Here is a 17,467-nt window from a genome sequence, read left to right on the forward strand (position 1 = left end):
ACTTACTTGGGGTGTGGGGGGGTGTCTCTCAAAATCATAAAACCAGTCAACAATGCTGAAGCACCTGACATGCAACAACAATGCTGAAAATGGTGGCAGAAAGGAGGCTGGGAGAGGAAGGGAAAAAGAAAGGAGGCTGGGAGAGGAAAGGGAAAAGAAAGGAGGCTGGGAGAGGAAGGAAAAAGAAAGGAGGCTGGGAGAGGAAGGAAAAAGAAAGGAGGCTGGGAGAGGAGGGGAATAAGAGCTAGGAGAATAGAGGGGGCAGAAGGTTGCAGAACAGAAATGAGGCTGAGGTGCAGGGTTTCCCTGTACCAACCCAGCTGGTGACCTGGAGCAAAGGTCATAGAGTTTTAGGACTGGACCCTGGGTCACGCGTGAAGGGGTATCTATGCAGGCTCATGTGCATGCACGCATCTACACACACAGGAAGTACTGGGCTAGCTCGATGCCTCAGTTTCCCCAACGCCTCAAGGCATGCAGACACTGTAAGATAGGACCCCATGGTGGACCCCGCTCTGGATCTCAGCTTGAGGCAAGACCTGAGTCCCAGGCGGGGGAGAGGCCTGCCCATGCTTCCTCCACAGCTCCCACACCCCTGCTCAAGCACTGGGGGGGGGGGTGTCTGAGCGGCTGGGGGAAAGCCCTGTGAAGCAGCACCCCAAGGGGGCCCCTCACCCACAAATCCAGGGGGTCCTTCCTGAGGTCCACAGGCTCCCAGGGGCCCAGCCTCTGCCCCGCTGCCCACCCAGCACCCTGCGGCCTGGGTTACCTCTCCTGAGCCGAGGCTCAGATTCCGTGGAGTCTCCTTAAGCGCCTCTGTGTGACACCTCCCCTCCCCCCTGCCAGAGCTGTCCCCTGGGCCCAGCGCCCCTTTCTCTTCTCATGGCCGTTTTGCTTCCTTCACCTGCCAACCCCACCCAGCCCCACACCCATGGTGGAGCAGGGGACCTGCCAGCCCGGCCCAGTTCGCCCAGCCGTCTCCAAGGAGCAGTGGAGATCCCACAACGCCGCCATAAATACGACCACTTTATTAAAATACACCGAGGAGTGGGGAGGACAGTCACAGGGACGCCCTGCTGTCCGCAACCAAAGAGCCCCTGAGACGGGCCTCTTCCTGGGTAAAGTGCAGGGCCCCTCGGGCCTGCGCGCTCTGATGGGGGTGGGGGCAGTACGGCTGTACGAGAGGGTCCCCCAAGAATCGACACCCTAATACCATCGGGGCAGAGTGGCGGCCCAGGCCCCTGCCCAACCCCAAGGTTACCCCCTTTCCAGATCATCTGCGAGTCACCCGCAGAGGGCCTGGCCACCCCAGAGAAGAGCTTGGACTGTGGGCTCCCGGAGGGTGGGCCACAGCCAGGCCCCTCCTGGCTCTAAGTCCAGCTTCGTGCAGTAGGCTCCATGTGGGGAGGGGCTGGCAGGCCCTGAGGCCTCTCCCTTGCCGGGCAGAGCCGAGGTGCAGAGGAGCACGCACAGTCCCTTCCGGTCAGCCGAGGCTCAGTGTCACATCTTCACAGCCTGGGGGCCCCTGTAGGACGGGTGTCCAAAGAGGGGCCCCAGGGTGGGGCCCTGGGTGTCTGGCTGCAGTGCAGGGCCTAGGAGTGGGTGGGCCGGCAGGAGCGGCAGCAGGCCTTGCTGTAGTACCAGTGGCTGCAGAGGTTCACCTTGATGGCCAGGGCGCAGTTGGTGCCTGGCTGGTCCTGGCAGCTGTCGTCTGGGGAAGGGACACAGGGCAGAGGGGGATGGGATGGAGTAGCCAAGAGGTCAGGAAGGGATAGCTCTGAAAGGACCTCACCCCACAGGCCCTAACAGCGGGAGCTTCCTCTAGGCCCCAGGTCCCCCCCTCCCCCCACCTGCTCCAGATCCCACCTGCTCCAGGTCCCCACCTGCTCCAGGTCTCCACCTGCTCCCACCCCCACCTGCTCCCACCCCCACCTGCTCCAGACCCCACCTGCTCCAGGCCCCACCTGCTCCAGGTCCCACCTGCTCCAGATCCCACCTGCTCCAGATCCCACCTGCTCCAGATCCCCACCAGCTCCAGATCCCCACCTGCTCCAGGTCCCACCTGCTCCAGATCCCACCTGCTCCAGATCCCACCTGCTCCAGGTCCCACCTGCTCCAGGTCCCACCTGCTCCAGATCCCACCTGCTCCAGACCCCACCTGCTCCAGACCCCACCTGCTCCAGACCCCACCTGCTCCAGGTCCCACCTGCTCCAGATCCCACCTGCTCCAGGTCCCACCTGCTCCAGATCCCCACCTGCTCCCACCCCCACCTGCTCCAGATCCCACCTGCTCCAGGTCCCACCTGCTCCAGGTCCCACCTGCTCCAGATCCCACCTGCTCCAGACCCCACCTGCTCCAGACCCCACCTGCTCCAGGTCCCACCTGCTCCAGATCCCACCTGCTCCAGGTCCCACCTGCTCCAGATCCCCACCTGCTCCCACCCCCACCTGCTCCAGGCCCCACCTGCTCCAGGCCCCACCTGCTCCAGGTCCCACCTGCTCCAGATCCCACCTGCTCCAGATCCCACCTGCTCCAGATCCCCACCTGCTCCAGGTCCCCACCTGCTCCAGATCCCACCTGCTCCAGGTCCCACCTGCTCCAGATCCCCACCTGCTCCCACCCCCACCTGCTCCAGGCCCCACCTGCTCCAGGCCCCACCTGCTCCAGATCCCACCTGCTCCAGATCCCACCTGCTCCAGATCCCACCAGCTCCAGATCCCCACCAGCTCCAGATCCCCACCTGCTCCAGGTCCCACCTGCTCCAGATCCCACCTGCTCCAGATCCCACCTGCTCCAGATCCCCACCTGCTCCAGGTCCCCACCTGCTCCAGATCCCACCTGCTCCAGATCCCACCTGCTCCAGGTCCCCACCTGCTCCAGGTCCCACCTGCTCCAGGTCCCACCTGCTCCAGACCCCACCTGCTCCAGATCCCACCTGCTCCAGGTCCCACCTGCTCCAGATCCCACCTGCTCCAGATCCCACCTGCTCAAGATCCCCACCTGCTCCAGGTCCCCACCTGCTCCAGATCCCACCTGCTCCAGATCCCACCTGCTCCAGGTCCCCACCTGCTCCAGGTCCCACCTGCTCCAGGTCCCACCTGCTCCAGATCCCACCTGCTCCAGATCCCACCTGCTCCAGGTCCCACCTGCTCCAGATCCCACCTGCTCAAGATCCCCACCTGCTCCAGGTCCCCACCTGCTCCAGATCCCACCTGCTCCAGATCCCACCTGCTCCAGGTCCCCACCTGCTCCAGATCCCACCTGCTCCAGACCCCACCTGCTCCAGGTCCCACCTGCTCCAGGTCCCACCTGCTCCAGACCCCACCTGCTCCAGACCCCACCTGCTCCAGATCCCACCTGCTCCAGATCCCACCTGCTCCAGGTCCCACCTGCTCCAGACCCCACCTGCTCCAGACCCCACCTGCTCCAGACCCCACCTGCTCCAGATCCCACCTGCTCCAGGTCCCCACCTGCTTCAGGCCCTACCTGCTCCAGATCCCCACCTGCTCCAGACCCCACCTGCTCCAGGTCCCCACCTGCTTCAGGCCCCACCTGCTCCAGGCCCCACCTGCTCCAGGTCCCCACCTGCTCCAGGTCCCACCTGCTCCAGATCCCACCTGCTCCAGGTCCCCACCTGCTCCAGATCCCACCTGCTCCAGATCCCACCTGCTCCAGGTCCCCACCTGTTCCAGGCCCTACCTGCTCCCACCCCCACCTGCTCCAGGTCCCTACCAGCTCCAGGTTCCCACCTGCTCCAGGTCCCCACCTGCTCCAGGTCTCCAGCTCTGGCTCTCTGCCTCCTTTCCCAGTTCCTGTCCCCCTCTTCATGAAGTCCTAGGTCTTGCCAAGTGATTTGATATGTGTACCCAGAGAGGTGACACCCCAGGAACTTTGTTTTGTTTTGTTTTTTGTCAGTTGTAGGGCTTGAACTCTGGGCCTGGGCTCTGTCCATGAACTCTTCAGCTCAAGGAAAGCACTCTACCACTTGAGCCACAGCACCACTTCCAGTTTTATGGTGGTTTATTGGAGATAAGAGTCTCACAGACTTTACTGCCAGGGCTGGATTTGAACTGACATCCTCAGATCTCAGCCTCCTGAGTAGCTAGGATTACAGGCATGAGCCACCAGCTCCTGGTTCTTTATTTTTTGGACCCATTCTGGAGCTTGAACTCAGGACCTAGGCACTTTTGTGCTCAAGGCTAGGGCTGTACCACTTGAGTGACAGCTCCATTTCCCATCTTGTGGTGGTTAATTGGAGGTTAAGAGTCTCATGGACTTTCCTGCCCAGGCTGGCTTTGAACCTTGATCCCCAGAGCTCAGCTTCCTGAGTAGCTAGGGTTATAGATATAAGCCACTGGCACCAAGCTAGGGACTAGGATTTAAGGGAGCCACTGTACCTCTCCCCAAGGCCTGCATAGCCCCAGGGCCCACGGAGGTCCTCTGACTCAGTGTACTCAGCAGAACTCACCTGTCTCTGCACCCATCTCTCTCTCTCTCTCTCTCTCTCTCTCTCTCTCTCTCTCTCTCTCTCTCTCTCTCTCTCTCTCTCTCTCACACACACACACACACACACACACACACACACACACACACACACCTCAGAGCCTTGTGGATCTTCCAAGTGTCAAACCATAGACCCTGCCCAGACTCTGCTCCTGGGCCAATACTAGCTTCTTAGACGGAGGTGTCTGAGATTCTGACCCTGACCTCATAGCTGCTTTCCCATCTGAGGCCCAGGGCTGGTCCCCAGCGTGGCTCTCGGGAGCCCTAGTGTCTGCCAGGTTGGGATCCCCTCCAAGCTGGGAGCAGCCAGACCCCAGGGATCCTCTATTCCTGTTCTACCATACTTCAGCCTCCTCAGCCTGGTCTCCTGGCTGATGGCTGCTCCTCCCCCGGGCACTGGCTCCGCCCATGCCGGCCTCCTCCCTCCTCACCTGGCGGCTCCGTGGGACAGGGCTGCAGGTCACAGGCCTGCCGGCCAACAGGCTTCACCAGTGGGTCGCAGCCACGGACGATGTCCGTTCCCTGGTAGCATTTCACGTCACGCATCCGCACGCCCACCCCACAGGTCTTGGTGCACTGAGGTGAGAGAGGCAGGCACAGATTCACAGCATAGCCCCCCCCCCGTGGGAGGGGAGGAGGGGCCTCACCACCCCACCCCAACCACTGGCCCCCGAATCCCAGTTGACCCCCGTACAGGCCACGCTCCTCAGAACCTACAGCTTGCAGCTGAGGCTGAACAGAAGTAACCAGAGAGGAAGGACACTGCCTGCCAGTCAGAAGATGCTGACCCCTTGTGCCCATCGGAGCGCTGCCTCGGTTTCCCCAGCTGCACAGTGAGGGAGGTTCCCCTCCTCTCAGCCTGTCCTGACAGATGCTCTGATCCCAGCTGACTCACTCAGGTCTGGGGTGCAGAACGAGCCTAGGGACCAACCAAAGGCAGTTTACGGAGCCCCGCTCCGCCCCCACTCCCTCCAGACGTTTCCCTCAGAAAGCCTGCTGAGCTGCCCAGAGCACAGGGACATCTACTGACCCCAGTTGTCCTACTGTCCTCTGGCCAAGGCCCAGCAGGTGGTGGCTCCCAGACATGGATGGCCCCACCTCACCCAGGGCTGTCTGGTACCTGAGCCCTGGGTTTCTAAAGGTGGAAGAGGCCTCTGCCCCCAGGCTCACCCCCAATCTGCTGTGAGGGTAAGGGGAGAGGCAGCAGCCATCTTCCGGCTTCCTGCCCTGAGCCTGGCGAGTGGGCCGGTCTGAAGGAGGGAAGAGGTGGACTTGGTATCAGTGACCAGAGGACAGTCTGCCTTGGACAGGTGCCACGCGGAACTCCGGACCTGACCCTGGAGATCGGCGGGCTCCCAGCAGGTCCTGGCACTCAGGCCTCTCTCCTGGGAGATCGAGGAGACTAGGGGGACAGATGCTGAACCCACAGACTGTATTGTGGGGGGCATTTCTGTCCAGCAGAGGTCATGTGTCCCTGGTTTTGTGGGGCCAGTATGGAGGTGCTTCTTGCCCAGTGTTCCCCCCCTTCTATAGCCCAGCATATGCTGTGGTGCTGGCATCCAGTCGGGGCTTGGCCCTGGCCCCAGGGTTGTTTCTCCATCCAAAGCCAATGCAATTCCCAAAGTATAGGTCGTGGCATGGCTCCCTAGGGTCCCGGCCCTGTCCAGGTCCCCGTCCCAGCTGGGAGCCGCCAGGCAGAGGGACGCTTCACCCCCGCCCTCCCTACATCCGCCCCTGCACTGGTTCTCCTGGCTGATGCCTGCTTGTCCCCGGGGCCCTGGGTCTCCCACCCACAATGGTGCCCTTCGTGGGCAGTACAGAGTGTGTGAGTGCTGTGCATCTGGACCAGGCAGCTCCCTGTCGGAGAGCCGAGCAGGGGCCTCTCGGGTCTGCGGGAGAAGCTGCAAGCCCGACTTCACCCTCAAATGGGGCCAGCATTCCTGGGGTCCAGTCTTACTTCCAGAACCTCACCTGGACCTTTGAGGTTTGGGGATTTGACACCCACCTGCCACAGAGGCCAAGAGCAGGGGGCCTGAGGGGTCTGTGACACTGTGGGGCTGAGCACCAGGTCCCATTGACGCCGTTCTACGGTCCCTAAGTATTGAGCAAAGACTCTTGTGGAAACTGAGGACCTCGGAAGCTAGACACGCGGGGTCACTCCACCTGGCCCAGGGACCCTGCTCTCCAGCCTCTGCCCAGCAATTGTCAACGTCAGCTCTGGCCTTCCCCACATTCTCCCCTGAGGACCTCACACAGGAGTGGGGGGCATGGGGGCGAAGATAAACAGGCTTTGACAAGTTCGTGAAAGCTAGTGGTCAGACACTGCTGCCCCAGGGTGTCAGGAGGCTTGCGGCGCCGCAAAGCCCTGGAGCTCTCAGGGGTCTCTTTGGGGGGGAGGCTGAGGGGGTCAGAGGGGATGGGGAGCAGGGCAGCAAGGTACAATGGCTCTGCCTCAGTGGCAGATGGGGCCTGAGGATCTGGCGCCTGGCCTATGAGGCTCCCTTGAGACTCCCAGCCCTGGGCTTCGGTGGCTTGTCTTGGGCGTCTTCAAGTCTCACTTGGGGTTCCCAGGTTCAAGGTACCCCAGCCCAGAGCAGGGGCCAAGTTTGTGTTGAAGGAGCTGCCATAGTACCCTTTATCCCCACTCGAGGCCGACATGCTACCATTAACCTACAACACCAGGTCCCAGGCCCCTCCGTCCGTCCCCCCCCCCGCCGCCAGCATATCCCCAAGGCCGCTTGGCTGTCACTTTAAAGGACAATCTGAGGCCAGCCGTGACCAGTAGCATCAAGAAGCCAAACACACACACACATACACACACACACACAATTGAAGCACCCTTTGGGGGCTGGAGGCATGTCTCAGGCGGTAGATCATCAGCCCATGAGTGAAAGCGTTCTGTCCTGGTCTGCAGAAGCCTGGCTGGCAGGCTGGGAGGGGAGGGACGGTGGAGGGAGCAGGTCCCAGGCCTAGCTGGGGCAGCCTCAGAGAGGGCTGTGGTGCTCACCTCTGACCAGGGGCTGGTGTACCACTTGAAGCAGGGCCTCTCGAAGCACGTGCTCTCCTCGGAAGGCTTCTTGGCCAGCCCGCACTCGGGGCCGCTGCGGGTCTGAGCTTTCCCGTTGGCCACCTCCATGCAGAGAACCAGCCGCTTCTTCACACCCCGCCCACAGGTGGTGTTGCACTGAAGGGGGGGTGGGGGCAAACGGGGCATCAGGCCTCGCTAGAGGCCGGAAAGGACCCGGAGCCTGGCCGTGTCACCTCCGGGTTTGGTCAATAGCACTGGGGTGAAAACCACGCAGATGAGTAGGCAAATGGGCTGAGAACTGACTCGACTGGATAGGCATTTGGCCTGGAACGGATCTACCTGATCAAAAGCAACTTAGCCCCCAACCGTCTGTCCTGAAACAAATTGGTTCGTGGCAATTTGGGCAAGGATGGTTTGTTAACGGTAATGTGCCTGACAGCTGTTCATCCAACATGGTGAGTCTGGGGCGAGGCTGAGCTGAGTGAAAGCACAGTGTTTCGATGGCCAGCGGCAGCCCAGGCCCCAGGGCGGGAGCAAAGGCACCAACACCCACTGCGCCTGGCGTTACGAGCTTTTCCCCACTGAAACCGAGGACCCAGGGAGAGACACTGCCGGCTCTGTAGACATCACCACGCTGGCCTCTTAGATCTAAGAGATCGCCAGGGACTTTTCTGCCTGTTTGGACTTGTGTGTTTCCAAGTAAGTTTTAGTGACTTGTGCCTCATCGTGTGTAATGGATTCCTTGCTGTCCCCAGTGGAGCCTGCGCCCGGCCTGGCTCTCTGCCCCACACTGTGGATAGGAGTCTGTCCATGCGCACCGCAGGGCACTCACCCGCTCCCAGTCCTGAGCCAGCCAGTGCGCCGGGCAGTTCCTGTCCCCGCAGGGGTGGATGGCCAGCGGCTTCGTCTCCGTCTGGCACTGAGACTCGGGCACCACCCGCCCGTCGCTGGTCTTGCAGTACACGTGTCTGATGGTGCGGCCCTGCCCGCAACTTCCACTGCACTGCGGGAGGGGGACACAGCGTCAGGGGGGCCGCTCCACACGCACGCCCCGTCCACCGCGTCCCCAAGGGAGGGAAACCGCTCTGGTGCCACATGGGGACGCAGTTGCCGTAGTAACCACTTCTTAAATAACATTTTTCTGTTCTAATTACAGAAATAACACACTGAATGCAAAACACACACAGAGAAAAGCACAGCTCAAAAGGTCACACACAGCTCCCCAGCTCTGCTGGAGGGGGCCCAGCCAGCAGCAGAGACAAAGCCAGAGACAGAGAGAGAGGGGGGGAGACAAACAGAGAGATACAGAGACAAAGCCAGAGACAAAGAGAGAGAGGCGGAGACAAACAGAGAGATACAGAGACAAAGCCAGAGACAGAGAGAGGGGGAGACAAACAGAGAGATACAGAGACAAAGCCAGAGACAAAGAGAGGTGGAGACAAACAAGGAGAGACCCAGAGACAAAGGGACAGAGATAAACATGGAGAAAGATACCAAGACAGTGAGACAGAGACAAATAAGGAGAGAGACACAGGGACAGAGACAAAGAGAGAGAAAGGCAGAGACAGAGATCTGGCAGAGACAAGGACAGAGACACAGAGTGACAAAGAGGCAGAAACAAGGAGACACAAACAGAGACAGAGAGAGAGAGAGACACGGGCAGGCTAGAGACAGACAGACAGACAGAGTCAGAGGGATAAATGAGAGATGCGCGCAGACATAGAGACAGAGACGCTGTGCTGAGGGCCTGGGTTTGGATGAGGGTTGGCCCTCTCATTACAGCAGGAGAGAAGCGCAACTCCCTCACACCTTCACCCCAAAAGATGGGAAAATGAGGCCCAGTGAGGGGGTCCCTCTCCAGCCTCCGCCCGTGCCCCGCCCTCACCGGTCCCCAGTCCGACACGGTCCACTGGCGGTCGCAGGGGGGTCCCGTGCAGTTCCTCTCCCCAACCGGCCTGGTGCTGGGGTCGCACAGCGTCTCCTTCTCCGAGCAGCGGATGTCCCTGGTCACCACACTGCGCTCCCCGCACTTGGCCGTGCACTGGAAGGAAGCGGGGTGAGGGGCGTGCAGCGGGCTCTCCGCGCAGGCTGGGCAGGGAGGCCGCAGCGCCCCCCCACCCCCCCGGTCACCCACGCAGCGCCCCCCCCCGGTCGCCCACGCTCACCTCAGACCACTCTGACATCTCCCACTGAGGCCCGCAGGCCGGGTTGCGGCAGGTCTTCCGCTCCTCCGGCCTCACAGCCTCCGCGGCCTCGCACAGGTCGCTGTACACGGAGCTGTCGAAGCCGGGCGACAGCATCTTCCAGCAGCGCACGACGCGGACCTGGTAGCCCTCACCGCAGGTGCGTGAGCACTCGCTCCAGCTACTGGTCTCCCACCTGCCCCGGGAGCGCAGGGCACTCAGAGACCCCACCTTCCTGGTAGGACCCTCAGTTCACAGCCCAGCCCAGGGGCTGGGCTTCGCCTGAGTGCATGCCCCCAAGGATCTAGGCCTGTCACCTTGTCCCCTGGCACACACCCTCTGCCCCCTCCCGATGCCCTCTGCACCTGCCGTAACCCCAGGTGCACACTCCAGTCTCCTGAGCTGTGTCAGGTCCTGTGGGGGTCACATCGGGGGGAGGGGGGGTCTCTGATTCCTCAGGAGCCATGGTGGAAATGAACCAAAGGCTCAGGTCTGGCTCTGCACAGAGACCTCGCCAGGGCGCTGGGAAGACCTCAGGCCCCGTGCCTGAGCTGGGCAGGTCTGCAGAAGAGACCCCCTGGTCCTCTGGGAAGATGGACTTACAAGAAGTCCAAAGCCCGCGGGACTCCAGAGAGGGCAAAACTAGCTCTGGGGGAGGATTTTCTGCCCAATGCCTGAGACACAGCAGGCAAGAAGAAATAAGAGTACGGGGCTGGGTCAGAGAACAGGAGTGCATGCCCTGAGCAGCCACGACCTGTAGATGGTCAGTAGAGAGGCTGGTGCCACGGCTCCTGCCTGATTGCCACCGTGGGTGGGCACATGCAAGGGTCTTGTATCTGACTGCGTCTGGGGTCTAAAATGATGGGGTATGACATATACCTGAGAGACAGCCAGTCCTGGAATCTCAGGAATAATCCTGTTAGCTTATAAAGGGCCTAGTACCAAGTCAGTCAAAGGGCTTCTAAATCCATGGTAGAAAGCTACCGGGCACTGCCCTCTACACACACACACACACATACACACACACACACACACACACACACACACACACACACACACACACTCACACACACACACACACACACACTGTCTCTCTGTCTCTGTGTCTTTCTGTGTGTCTGTCTCTTCCCCCTCCCTCTCTCCCTCCCTTCCTCTCTCTCCCCTCCTCTCTCTCTCCCTCTTCCTCCCTCCCTCTCAACCTTTCCCTCTCTCCCTTCCTCCCTCTCTCCCTCTTCCTCCCTCCCTCCTTCCCTCTCTCTTTCCCCCCACTCTCTCTCCTTCTCCCTCTCTAGCCCCTTCTCTCCTCTCCCCCACACTCTCTCTCCCTCTCTTCCTCCCTCCCTCTCTCCCTCCACCTCTCTCCCTTTCCCTCCCTCCCTCTCTCCCCCCCTCTCCCTCTCTCTCTCTCTCTCCCCTCCCTCTCTCTGCCAGGCACTCAGGGGCTGGTACCTGGGCTGGCACTCCCTTCCAACACAGAACTCGTGGACAGGCTCAGGGCGGGTCAGGGCATCACAGTGGCTGTCATCCACCTCCACACCGTCATAGCGGACACACATGGCATATGCGGACATGACCCCTGGGTTCAGACGAGGGAAGAGGCTGTGATCCTGGTGGTTAGTGCCTTGGATGCCAGCAGGCCAGCCCTCTGACCTGGGCGAATCACAGGACCTCTCTGAGCCCTGCTGCCTGGCTTGGGCGGGGGCGGTGAGCGTGCCAGCTTGGCTCACGGTGAGGTAGCTCTATAGGCCTCTCTCCCTGTCAATCCCAGGATCTGACCTCTCTTCCCATCCACCCGGGCCCAGGCCCGCCACCCGGTTCACCCATCACCAGCTCTGGGCTTTACGTAAACTGGAATCAGCCTTTAAAGAGGTATGGAGGCAAATAGAGCCAGGCGTCCCTGACACCCACATACTCAACAGCCTCCCCACGGAGGGGGACCCCTAGCTCTACCGTTCATCATTTCTGGGTGTGTCCATCTTCCTGGGCTCCCTGGGACTCTAGAAATCCCATTAGGAGGACAGAATCAGAGGGCCAGCCGCCACCTAGCCACGTAGATTCCTGGACCAAAACCTGTCTCCTGACTCCCTGGGCTTCCTACTACATCCAGGTGTGAGTGGGCTTGTGGGCGCGCTCCCCCAGGGAGCCGGGGTGATTCAGAAGGGTTGTTGGTATGGGAGAGACCATGAGGGGCTGTGGGTGCCAGGTGATGGTGGTGGTGGTGGTGGTGATGGTGGTGGTGATGGTGGTGGTGGTGGTGATGGTGGTGGTGGTGGTGGTGGTGATGGTGGTGGTGGTGGTGGTGGTGGTGGTGGTGATGGTGGTGGTGGTGGTGATGCTGGTGGTGGTGGTGGTGATGGTGGTGGTGGTGGTGGTGGTGATGGTGGTGGTGGTGGTGGTGGTGGTGGTGGTGATGGTGGTGGTGGTGGTGATGCTGGTGGTGGTGGTGGTGGTGGTGATGGTGGTGGTGGTGATGGTGGTGATGGTGGTGGTGGTGGTGGTGGTGGTGGTGGTGGTGGTGGTGGTGATGGTGGTGGTGGTTGTGTGTGTGTGAGAGAGAGAGAGAGAAGGGGGGAGTCAGAGAGAGGGAGGGGGAAGGAGAGGAGAAGGAGAAGGAGAGACTGGCTTCTTGGGGTTGCCAGTGCCCTCAGGGAGCGCCACTGTCTCTCTTGGGGATGTCTGAGCGCCAGTGGCAGCTGCCTCTCCAAGACTGGGCCTGGATGGATCAACAGAGCTGGGTGACAGCCTCCCACGAGGTTTTTCTCTTTTCCATAAAGGACAAGCTGGGCGGCAATGACTAGTTCCTCTCCACCAGCACCAGGCTGTGCAAGTCTTCCGTCTGCCCTGAGGGGGCGGCAGTTTCCTGGCCAGGTCCACCTAGAATGTTCCAGGCCCCAGAGACACCCGGCTCTGGGGCCCAGACAAGCAGGGGCTTGTCCACGCTCCCCAGGGGCCTGATTACGCGGCTCTTCCTCAGGAAGTGGAGGCTCAGACGCCCGCCCCACTCCGCAGGACTCGGCTTGCCCCGCCCCTTTCACAATCTTCCAGGAAGGCCGTGAGAACCAAAATGTCAACTTTCTGGACACCTTTTCCTATACATCTTGGGAACTAAGCTTCTGGAATCTCCAAGCGACAGCATGCTCTCTCTTTTTGAACAAGAGCGGGCCTAGAGCCCAGCATGTGAAATAACCAGGTCCTCCCCTTTCCAAGAAAGGGTCCTGCCAGCTGCCCTCCTCCGAGCACTGGGCCCCAGGGAATCAGAGCTGGGACAGTTTGGACACTGCCACCTGAACCCCAAGCCGAGTCTCACTTATCTGCTAACACTGCTGCCATTTCCAAGAAACAGTCGAGATGGACAGTCAAAACTGGGGTGTGGTCGAGGTTTGCCCCCTGGACCTGACAAGCCTGGGCCCGGAGTGGGGGAGGCAGGGCACTGGTAACCCTTCACCAGACACCTGTGGATGCCACGTGCCCCGCACGGCTGGAAAACCCCATCTTGCCCTGGCCTGGCCACACCACCCTTCCAATAGGCACCTCCGTAGCTGCCAGGTGGTTAGCTGTGTGGGGTCTCCAGCGCCCAAGCACAGCACTGCTCTGGGAGGGCCGAGACAGCCGCAGTGAGCACCTAGCATCATCCTTTCTGCCCGAGGCCACTCAGCTGGGCTGGGCCTCCCATAGTGTCCAGTCCTGGACACTCCTCCTGTCTCTCATCTCTTTTGTCCTTTGTTCTGTTCTGTACCTTGGGCCCCACCGAACGGACCCAGTGCCCTCTCCTGGTCATTCCCGGCACGCCAAGAAGTCATCCTATCCACCCTGGGCTTGTCCATCAGGCCCCTCGTCCCCAAAGCTGCTTCCACCTGGAGTGACACCATTTCCCCAGCCAGTGAGGTCCAGAAGATGCTCTCAGACGGTTTCCATAATCCCAGCACACACTGAGTCCCATGGCTAGGACGGCTGGAGGAGTTCAGAGTGCATCCACCTCAGCCTCCACGGGCTCCGGCAAAGCCTCCCAGGGGCCTGGCTCCTCTCAGGCTGGCCTGGAAGAAGCTGGGTCAGGGGCAACCCCTGGGCTTTCCCGATGCTGCAGTGAACGCAGCAAGGATGTGTGCTGGCTGGGCTGGGAACATGACAGGGGCACTGGCCTGAAACTCAGGGCCTCACTCTTGCTTGGCTTTTCCTTTCCTGGCTTTTTTGCAGATTCCTTGGAAATCAGAGTCTCTCAGCTATGTCTGCCTGGGGTGGCTTTGAATCCTTGGATCTCAGTCTCCTGAGTGACTAAGATTATAGGGAGAGGCCTCCGTGCCCAGGACAGATGGCTTCTTAGTTTGTGTTGGTCCCCACAGCCAACTCCAAGATGAGGCACATCCTATCCCACAGACAGAAAATGGAAGCAATCTGCCAATGGCTTATCAGACATCCTATGAGGGCTGTTCCCCTCAAGAATGGGGGCTCCCCCACAGGGCAGCCACAGCACACTCAGGGGCAGGGCCTGTGGGCACTGGACCTGAAGATCCCTGCTTCTCAGAGCAGACAGGGCCACGCCCCCCTCTAGTGGGCCTCTGACCAGAGCTGCAGGGCACAAGCTGCTGGCATCCCTGCTGGCCAGAGGACGCCAGGAATCCAGATTCTCATTTACTAAAGGATGCTGGGTGGTCAGGAGGCATCTGAGGCATGGAGGGGTGGCAAGGGGCTGCCAAACGGAATCCCAAAGGTACACACAGAATGACCCTGGCGTGGCCTTCAGGATCTCCAGTGCCCCTGTACCTGGTCCTAGGTCTGACATTTGACCTGCCAGGATGCCTTGGGAGAGAACCATGGTGGCAGCCGATACAGCCTCAGCCCCTGGTGGCCGAGGCCAGCGTCCCAGGTCAGGCTGACCCTGCAGCCTGACCCGTGTGAGTCCAAAGCCCATGCCCATGCTCACTAACCAAATGTGTCCACCCTCTCCACCTCCTTCCTCTCAGGATGCTGTTCCCGCCCCATGCCAAACCCCAGTCACCATGGAGGTGGGCTAAGGCACCTGGGGCCTGTACCTGTGGTGCAGGTGGCGCTGCAGGGCTCCTGGGATGACAGCTTCCACCGGTACATGTCGGCTGGACTCACACCTTGCTTGCGCGCCTTGGGCCTGGTCCTGAAACAGAGACACACAGGGCGGGCAGGGAGGGAGGGGAGCTGGGCCTCCATTCTCAAGAGCCTGGAGGCTCTCCCTTCCTATTCCCCAAACCTCAAAGGCACCTAGGTGCTGAGAATGTTCTAGAAGTCTTTCCTCCTGCCTTCTTCAGCTGGGATTCTGATTGCATTGGGACACTAGCATTCAGCCCCCAACGAGTGAAATTCCAATTGTGAGTTGCAGATGGCTGCAGCCGCTCAGATCAGCCCCGTGCGCACCGACCCACTCGGAGGCAAGAGGCACCTGGGGGCCCAGCCAACCCCCCACTATGGCTCTTCCTGTCAAGGACTGCTGGCTGCTTTGAGCCAGCCCGTGGGCCTGGGCATGCCTCAGTACCCGCCGTGCAGAAGTATCTGGGACACAGTGGGGAAGGAGAGAAGTTACATGGCCGCTCCCTCAGCCCAGGGTATCTGCTCTAAGACACGGCCCTCAAACAAATCACAGCCCACAGGGTCCCGTCGCCACCAGAGCTAAAGACAGGAGAAGGAGAGCTGACCCCGTCTACAGCAGCTCCCACGGGCCTTGAGTTCCCTGGACATTCCACCATCCACACCGCCCAACACCACTTCCCTTGGAAGCCAGGGGAGCTGGCCAGGGCATGGTGCACCTATCCATGCTCTTCTCACAACTTCAACCCGGGCCAATCCTTTTTCTCAGGTCCCGGGCCCTGGGGTCCCTTAAGCAAAGCGTGATAGGGTGTTACATTCTAAAGTACTTTCTGGTCCATTCTGTGAGCACTGCGCCTGCACTCTACTCTGGCTTCGTTCCCAGGAGAGGCCCGAGGGGTGCCCAGATAACACGCCACACTCCGAGAACCCAGGAAACAATCTGCCAGCAGGAGCGTGGGTAATGGGTTCCTGGAAGCTGGGAGGAGGTGGTGGACAGAATGAGGGAGGGAGATGGGGACTTCAAACCAGGAGTCTGTGCTCAAGGAAGGGGAAGCCTTTCCCTGCCTCCCAGGGACAAACGGTAACGTTCAGATGGAAATCAACAGTCTCTCAGAAGGTATCTGTGAAAGCCTGGCACTCCTGAGGGGGGGGGGACCCAGGGTAGGCAATCCTCCCAGGGCAGGAAGAACCCTGAAAACGAGTCCCTAGAGCTTGATTCCGAAGGCACGGAGCTTTGCTGATTGGGTCTCCCTACCATCCCCACCCTGACTTCAACAATTCTCCCCCAAGAACAAAAACAGAGGGAAAGATGCGATCCGTGTCCTCTACCCCGCCATCTTTATCTAATTACACACCCTGAGCCAGCAGCCAGCGTGACTCATTCCTGACTCAAGAGAGCCGCCGGGTTCAAAATAACCCTTTGGATTTTAAGCCCCAGAAGTATTTCTGGAGGGGCTGCGTGCGCGCGCTCACACACACACACAGTCACGCTCACACTCCCGCCAGCACGTGTGCAACGTGGGCCGAAGCATATGTCCTTCTGGAACAAAACCCTGCATATATTGACACAACAGTACAGAGCCTAACAGGTTCCCTTCTTGGAAGGAGCATCAGTAGGCAACACACCCCGGAAACCACCCCCCACCCCCGCCTACCTCCCCTACCCCTCAGTCTGGAAGGATGCCACTGTCCCTCAGCTTGTGCCAGACTCGAAGCGTCTGCCCAGTGCCTGGCAGGACACAGACTCCTGAAATCCCCGGGGGCCACAGAAGCTCTGAAATGACCATGTTTGTTTATAAATGAACCACAAATGTCTTTCTGCCTTTCCCCCCTCGCCCTCCCCCCCAACACACACACAAGGCTTCAGAAAGGGCTGTGCGCCTCTGTGTCTCAGACGCTTGTCCCCAAAGTCGAGTCTGGTGACGGCCCCTCCCTTGATTGTCTGAAGCATTTCTGAGAAGATGAAAATAACCCTTCCGTTCTGGGCCGCCCCTTTGATTTCTCCCGCTCCCCGAGCAGACACGACTTCCTGTGTTTGGACAACCGGCCGAGACGCGGCTATTTTGGCCCGGTAGTTTCCCCCACGGCCTCCCTCAGCCCTTTATCTGCCCAGACCATCTTTGGGTCCCCACCAGCAGCAGCATCCTTTGATGACAGCCTGGCCACCTCGCTCCGAGGCGGGCCCTTTCTGGGTGTTGACAAACGAGTATATCCTCCTGTGGGGCTGGGGGAGGGGCGGGCAGGAGAGATGCTTCGAGACGTGGCTAGAGGATTCGAACACTTGTGTGTCTGAGCTGACAGGCCTCTGACAAACCCTGCTGAGTGAAGGGAAACTGAGGCCCCCTGAAGGACGGAGGTGGATCCAGCTTCCATTGTGTCAGCTGCCTTTCCACGGGACCCCACAGACCCCTGTGGGTCCCATGTCATACACCGAATGAAAGAGGGGGCCTCTGTGTCACCCCCAACCGGTACAGAGCACTGGATGCTTGGTGCCTTCACTGTCCTGGCTATAGGTCCGCAACGGTCCCTCTCTGACCTCGGAGGCTCACTCTATTACTAGCACCTTCCATGTCTCAGTCCTCACTGTATCCCATGCACAGCCAGGCTGTCATCTCTTCTGCCCCGGGGAAGGGATGGGTGAGGCTCACACAGAAGATCAGAGACAGAGCTGAGAACATGGGAGGGACCGGTGAGGTG

General features: G+C 60.3%; 1 protein-coding gene across 3 annotated transcripts in view; it reads right to left on the minus strand.

Annotated features, from left to right (window-relative positions):
- Positions 1-1,006: 1,006 nt before the first annotated feature.
- Positions 1,007-17,467, minus strand: part of Adamtsl2 (ADAMTS like 2) — a 37,758-nt gene continuing 21,297 nt past the window's right edge. For 2 of the 3 annotated variants that reach the window (XM_070015000.1, XM_070014999.1), the window contains 8 exons: positions 14,746-14,843; positions 11,165-11,291; positions 9,698-9,911; positions 9,418-9,573; positions 8,365-8,535; positions 7,512-7,688; positions 4,936-5,080; positions 1,007-1,711 (listed from right to left, as the gene is read on the minus strand). In XM_070015000.1, the coding sequence (XP_069871101.1) occupies positions 1,593-1,711; positions 4,936-5,080; positions 7,512-7,688; positions 8,365-8,535; positions 9,418-9,573; positions 9,698-9,911; positions 11,165-11,291; positions 14,746-14,843 (1,207 nt within the window). In that variant the 3' untranslated portion in view covers positions 1,007-1,592. Of the gene's footprint in view, positions 1,712-4,935; positions 5,081-7,511; positions 7,689-8,364; positions 8,536-9,417; positions 9,574-9,697; positions 9,912-11,164; positions 11,292-14,745; positions 14,844-17,467 lie in introns of those variants that run through there. The other variant, XM_070015001.1, reaches the window with a different exon arrangement.

This window comes from Dipodomys merriami, unplaced genomic scaffold, assembly GCF_024711535.1.
Source record: "Dipodomys merriami isolate MVZ:Mamm:240054 unplaced genomic scaffold, mDipMer1.0.p SCAF_11, whole genome shotgun sequence".
Classification (NCBI taxonomy): domain Eukaryota; kingdom Metazoa; phylum Chordata; class Mammalia; order Rodentia; family Heteromyidae; genus Dipodomys; species Dipodomys merriami.